This window comes from Microtus pennsylvanicus, chromosome 10 (assembly GCF_037038515.1).
Source record: "Microtus pennsylvanicus isolate mMicPen1 chromosome 10, mMicPen1.hap1, whole genome shotgun sequence".
NCBI lineage: Eukaryota > Metazoa > Chordata > Mammalia > Rodentia > Cricetidae > Microtus > Microtus pennsylvanicus.
In genome coordinates, this window is record NC_134588.1 from 81,385,860 (window position 1) to 81,392,976 (window position 7,117).

General features: G+C 46.8%; 1 protein-coding gene across 2 annotated transcripts in view; it reads left to right on the plus strand.

The window, feature by feature from the left end:
* Positions 1-1,701, plus strand: part of Chat (choline O-acetyltransferase) — a 52,333-nt gene extending 50,632 nt beyond the window's left edge. For both annotated transcript variants that reach the window (XM_075987528.1, XM_075987527.1), the window contains one exon: positions 183-1,701. In XM_075987528.1, the coding sequence (XP_075843643.1) occupies positions 183-464 (282 nt within the window). In that variant the 3' untranslated portion in view covers positions 465-1,701. The remainder of the gene's footprint in view (positions 1-182) is intronic.
* The last annotated feature ends 5,416 nt before the right edge of the window (positions 1,702-7,117 follow it).

Below are 7,117 nucleotides of genomic sequence, written 5' to 3' on the forward strand. Positions count from 1 at the left end.
TACCCTAGCCATGTCCATTCATTCATGCCAACACATTCAGTCTGGTCAAATCCAGGATGAGGAGACAGACAGGGAAACAAACAGCACCGAGGTCCTAGGAACTAGGGACTCACCCGCCACATCCTAACAGGTTCCAGGCTGAATGCCCCTGTAAGCTGCTTCTGACCTGTGCCCTTCTCCAGGTGCCCACAACCATGGAGATGTTCTGCTGTTATGGCCCCGTGGTCCCCAACGGATATGGAGCCTGCTACAACCCCCAGCCTGAGGCCATCCTCTTCTGCATCTCCAGCTTTCACAGCTGCAGAGAGACCTCTTCCGTGGAGTTTGCAGAAGCTGTGGGAGCAAGCCTTGCTGACATGAGAGATCTCTGCAGTGCACGGCAGCCTGCTGAGGGCAAGCCAGCAGCAACCAAGGAACACACTAGAGACCCAACCAAGGCAAACAATCTCAACGCTGGCCACTAGCCCGACCTCCTGCAGGAGCCAGACCCTACCAAACCCTGCTCCCATCCCCCAGCCCAGCTTTTTGTTGCTCCCCTGTCCTCGTGGGCCCAACCCATCAGGCTGTGTGGGGAGGCATCACACAAACCTGGAATGTTAGGAGAAAGAGTCCCTCATTGTTTTTCAAGGTGGTCTCTGGCCTTTACCAGTGGAAATGAGACTAGCTCAGCTTGGAAGCAGCCTAGGTGGGCTGGGAGCTTCCTCTAGGATCTGCAAAAACTTAACATTTGTACTTTGTTCCCAGCAGCACCCAGCGGTGTGCATAGTAGTTCTGCCTAACGACAGGATGCATCATCTCGTCACATGGTATGGACCCAATAAGACATGAAGGTAGAGGTTAGCCCTGGATTGTCACCCGCCACCATCTCTCCACACACTCGCAGATACACATATAGCCCGAGGCAAATTAAAATACAGAGGCCTATACCCCCAAAGACCTTCCTTCCATGGTCCACAGCAGTCTTCCTTGAGTTCAGATAATCTCATGCAGATATTCAGAAAGAAAAAACAGAGTGAGCCAATTTTCTTCATTTGATATCGGAGGGAACTAAGTCTTTGGGCAAGGCTGTGAAGATTAAAGGTTGGGTTGTGAGTAAGGGCTGCATGGTCGCAGAGCCCTTTGGGATGACGCTGTCCAGCAGGCATTGTCTGTGTGATCTTTGAACTACTTACTGATCTGGACGAACCAAGCCTATACTTGCAGTTCTTTATCAGGAAATGAATTCACTGTATTTACTGGATATATCAAACCATGCACTGTGAGGGTGTCAAGACTCATGAGTGGCAGACCCTTGGCTGGAGGGAACACCTCCTCCCTTAGGAAGAGACTGGAAGCTGGCCTTCCCCCTCCAAGAACAAAGGCAACACTGAGCCGTGGCCACAGGCTGCTCTGTGGGGACCTGGGAAAGGAGACTCTCCCATGTGTCCCTAAAGAGATGGAAAATGAGACAGTTGTTTGAAGCAGTGATGCACTGAAAGTATGGCCACCTTATCATACTGCTACATTGCCAAATTATATATGAAGTTGATGTTTGGGTTCTATTTTTATAATATAGTTCTAGATTTATGGTATATGTACATTTTAATTTATAGTTCTGTGCTTTAAAGAAATACGTGTATGAATAAAGAACAGTATATTGAAAGTATTCTATTCCAGATATTTATAAGGACTATAAGTCTGTATTCAATAAAATGTAATGCCAAGAAAAGTGACGATGTTACTGTTCCTACCGACAGATGGTACAAATTCACAGCTCAATGGCCTGTATCTAGACTCTGCCAGCACCAAGGTCAGAGAATGAGGCTTGGAACATCACATGAAGTCAGGAGTTTGAAGCCAACCTGGGTAGCCTAAAAAGATTCTGCATCTAAAAATAAAAGATACTGGGCCATGGAAGAAAAAGGACAAAGGGAACTAAGTCTTTGCTAATGTAAATGGCAGGCCATATTGTGATTGAGGGAGACACAGGTTTCATATGTCATTCTAATTGATCGACAGGAACTCAGTATAGAGATAGGTGTTCCCTGTAAGGATGTCCAAACATGTGTACAGGCAGCATAAAGTAGAGATAAAACCTCCAGTCTCTGAGGCCAGATGCGTGGCTGTTGTGATAAGAGTGGCGGGCTACATTCCTGGGGCCCAGGGCTAGCTTTATCCGAAATAATTACATGGAAACTGTATTCCTTTAAACACTGCCTGGCCCATTAGTTCCAGCCTCTTATTGGCTAGCTCTTACATATTGATCTAACCCATTTCTAATAATCTGTGTAGCCCACGAGGTGGCTTACCAGGGAAGATCTTAACCTGCGGCTGTGTCTGGTGGGAGAATCATGGCGACTCTCTGACTCAGCTTCTTTCTCCTAGCATTCTGTTCTGTCTACTCCGCCTACCTAATTTTCTGTCCTATTAGGGCCTTTATTTAACCAATGAAATTAACACAAAACAGAAGACTCTCCCCCATCACGTGGCTAACAAGCCCAGGGGCACTCCATACTTCTTAAAGATCCTGGGGAGTGCTATCGGGCTTTGAGACCATAGAATCCCAACCTGTAATGTGGGAACGTTGAGGCCAACACTAATTATCGTAAAGACCTAGCATTCTTGCTATAGGCTCACAAATGCATGCTCATTCTGGTCCTGGCTGTAAGACCCTCTCCACAGATGAGCAATCCACAGTGCCAGAATGGAGTCTTCCAGATGGGGACCCCAGGGCCCTCCCAGCAGAACACTGACATGCATAGGTGAAGGGAAAATGGCTTAGAATACCCCCAGGATGGAGGAGAGGATGAAAGCAATGTGCGCTGTTCTTACCTGCCACACATATGGCAGATGGCCTCCAAACAGTCAGACATGAAAAGGCAGACAACACAGAGAACAGGAAGTCGAGACAATATGAAATTATGCCTCCTTTCCATTGGGTGGATGCTGATGTCCGGAGAAAAAGGCAGATAGAATCCCTCTGAATGGCATAGGAGCAACCAGATGTTTCCAAATTATTCTAGAACAGTAGTCTCCTTAGAGGGGAAACACCAGTAGCTGTTCCCTTGGTCAGTTCATCATATATATACACACACATATATATATATGTATTTCAACATGTGTGTATGTATGTGGATATATATGTGTATGTGTGTATGTATATGTGTGTGTGTTTTTCTGAGCTTTCCTTTCAAAATCCCTTTACATATGAAGGGTAAGCACAAAGCTCTCCTGGGAAGAGCTGGCCTCACATCAGGTGCAAAGACCTTTCTAAACCAACTCTCTTTGGTTCCACTCATATCATGTGCTCCTTCTAGCTCTTAAAGGGGTTTCTGTTCCTACCTCTGTCCCTAATGTCATGGGCCCAAGAGTTCTGTCTATGCTCTCTGTTTCTAACTGAGAAGTAGTGATATGGCAGGCTGAGTTGATGCAGAAGGGCTCCTCCAACTATGAAAACATATATTTAAAGGGAAAATATTTACCCTATATACTGGCATTCAGAAGATAAAAAAAAATATTCCATCACTTGGGAAGCAGAGGCAGTGAGATCTCTGTGAGTTCAAAGCCACTCTGGTCTACAAAGCAAGTTCCAGGACAGGCAGGGCTGTGTAAAGAAAGCCTGTCTCCAAAACAAAAAGAAAGGAAGGAAGGAAGGAAGGAAGGAAGGAAGGAAGGAAGGAAGACAGAAAGTGCTCACCTTCCAGAAAGAAGGGCGCCATAGTTAGCAGGAGCTATAGGTTTACACATGACATGTCTGTCTGTCCTAGCTTCACTCTGTCGCTGTGTGAAAGACCCTGTCCAAGAGCAACATGCAGGGGGGAAGGGTTTATTTGGCTTCCAGTTCCAGGCTGAGAAGTCAGGAGGTGGGAACCTCAAGCACCATATCTGCAGCCAGGATCAGAGAGAGAAGATACACACGGACCCCTGCTGTGCACTAGCAATGCTCAGCAGGCTTCCTTCACTCTGACACAGTTCAGGACACAGCCTATGAAAGTGGCCACTCATGTTCAGGGTGGGTCTTCCCACCAACTGTCAATTCCAAGGATGTGCCGACAGGCTGACCTGATCTACCCAGGTGAGCCTAGGTGGTGGTGACAAGTTGACATTTAAAGCTAGCCAGCCCAAGACCCCTCCAGCCCACCCGCACACCGCCCCTTGGGGCTGACAGGATGTGCAAGCCCACGGAGGGTGGAAGAACTACTTAATGTCCAGCACAATTCCCAGAGGAATCTTCATCCTCCAAAAAGGACTAGAAAAACTCTTCCCATCAGGCCCCTCCCCGCCCCAGGCGAGGCAAGAAAGCCTGCCATCCACTCAAGGTGGTCGATGTAGGGGGAAGAAAGGCATGAGAAATTAAAACCACAAACTTTGCCATGTGAAGATGAAAAAAATCTGAATTTAACACAATCATTTTAAAAGGTCAAATTGGCCTGCTACAATAAGACTCAGAGAGGCACATACAAAACCACTTCCCACCTTGCACACATCAAACACCCACAGTGGGACACAGTCTATTGCAGATGAGTTCACAGTCAGAAATACAAAGCGAGGAAATAATGTGCACGACAGGAACGCAGCAGAGAAAACAAATAGGAGTCAGGACGGCAGCAGCTTTGGGGAAACCCATAAACAGATGTGTCGAATATTGCTAAAGACTTTGTTGAGGGAGACAAGGAACTCGGACGGACATGTGGGAGCTGTTGGGGAAGCATTCTCGTTTGCTTCCTGCTGCTGTACAAATACCGTGGCCAAAGGCAGCTTAAGGAGGAAAGGATTCCTTTGGCTTACACATCTTGAACACTCCATCACGGAGGGAAGGGAGAGCAGGAACTCAAGGAAGGAACCTGGAGGCGGGAACTGAAGCACAGGCCGTGGAGGGGCGCTGCTTACCGGCTTGCTCTCATGGCTTACTCGGTTTGCATTCTGATACAGTGCAGGACCACCTGTCCAGGGGTCATACCACCCACATGAATAGACCTTCCCACATCAATTGTTAGTCAAGAAAACGTCCCCCTGAACTGGACCGCAGGCCAATCTGATGGAGGCAACTCTTCCCTCTTCCCAATGACTCTGCTTCTGTGGGACAGACAAAACAAAAGCTAGCACAGGGGTATATTAGACAGAATGTGAGAAAGCACTTGTCAATGAGAAATGACTGAGAATATTCCAGAATCTAGAAAACGATTCTAAAAATCATGGGTCAGAGAAAAGAAGACAGCATAAACTTTAAAATACTTAGAGAATGTTAAAAACATCATATAACAATGCTGCTCCCAGAATGTCCCAGGGTCATTAGGTCATAGGATACCTTATGATGAACTGCCCCCCAAAGTGATACAAGCCATTGCCATTGTTTTCAGTTACCAACCAGATGATAAGACCCTACTACTTGATAAATCAAGCTAAACATGAGCTGGAAGTGTGCTAACTTTCATACTGCTGCAATGTGCATCTAGTCTGCTGCTGGAGAAAAGGCGGCAACATTCTGATCTAGCTATCAACCCTGCGCACTATACAGTACCAATTTGCCAGGCAAGTGTGCTCATTGGTGTCTGACATGGGAGTGTCCTATCACTTTATTGCTGGATCTGAGGCTCTCTCCACAAGAGGAATTCATGTCTGATACGACATACAAACCTGGTCAAAAACGGTGGCTAGGGAGGTCCCAGACCCAAAGATGGGAACCTACTACTATTGTTTTGCTGAATGGATATTGTGCCAAACTGCCTTCCGGTGTTTATACACATAGACTAGCGTCCCTCTCTGAAATGTTCAGAGCAGCTTCTATTTGTAGTTGATGCAGACAGGAAGTAACTGCTGAGTGCCTATATCACTTCCTCCATGGAATATTGTGGAAGAGGATGTGGAAAGAATCTAAGAGCGAGAGGAGAGGAAAGGGTGCTATGAAATGCTATTTTCTAAACATGGCACTATGAAAGCTAGCCAGGGAAGACACTTCTAACTATTGTGCCCATGAATTCCTAGCAGCAGTGGCTACCTGTGTAAGATCTTTGGGGTTTCAAATGCTCAAGCCAGGCCCAGTGTCATTATCTCTTCCTGATGACTAAAGATCCAGACATCTAACTCTCACCTCCTCCTCTAGCATCAAGTCTGGCTGCACTCCGCCATGCTTGCTGCCATGATGATAATGGACTAAACCTCTGACCTGTAAGCCAGCCCCAATGAAATGGTTTCCTTTATAAGACCTACTGTGGGCATGGTGTCTTCACAGCAACAGAAACACTAAGATACCCGTCTAGTCAAATCACTCAACTCTGGGTTCAGTGAGAGAGATGGTATCTAGAACCAAGGCCGTGCCAGGCATGGTGGCACACACTTCTCACGCCAGCCCTCAGAAGGTAGCAGTGAGTTCAAGGCCAGCCTAATCTACATAGCAAGCTAAAGGACAGCCAGGGTTCTATAGAGAGACCTTGTCTCAAAAGACCAAAACTAACAGGAAACCCCGGGTAGCAGGCTGATAAGAGGGCTTGGTCAATCCAGGCTCTGGGCACCAAGGCTGATAACCCTGCAACCCACATAGAGACAGACAAGCCCCACACGTTGACCTCTGACCTCCACACGCACGCCACAGCACACACATATAATTAGGCACACACACAAACAAGGAGGAGATGAAATATGAAAACAGATTAGCAGTGAAATCAAGAAGAACGTCCTTCTAAAGGCTTTACAAAGAGTAATCCAATCAGTAGTACTCCAATGAAGAATAGATTTTTGTCTTCTAAAAGTATACAAAGTTTAGGGAAAACCAATAGTTAGTGTCTTAGGGTTACTATTGCTGTGATGAAACATCACGACCAAAGACAACTCGGGGAGGAAACGGTTTATTTGGCTTACACTTCCACACTGCGCTAAATAAACTTTGCTTTTGCATCTTGGACTTGGCTGGATTCCAGTGGTCCCTCTGTTGGGGGTCTCAACTTGGGCACAACAGCATAAAACGAGCCAGAACAATTAGGTCCTTCCAAAAGGCACGAGGCCATATTGACCAGGATGAAGTCCGGTGTCCCGGACTGTGCAGCCTTTCTCTGTAGATCGCTGTGCTCAGCCGTGTTGTGATTCACTTCCTGCTATTCAGTGGTGCTGTAAACTCAAGTTCCCGGAAAAAGCTACGCGC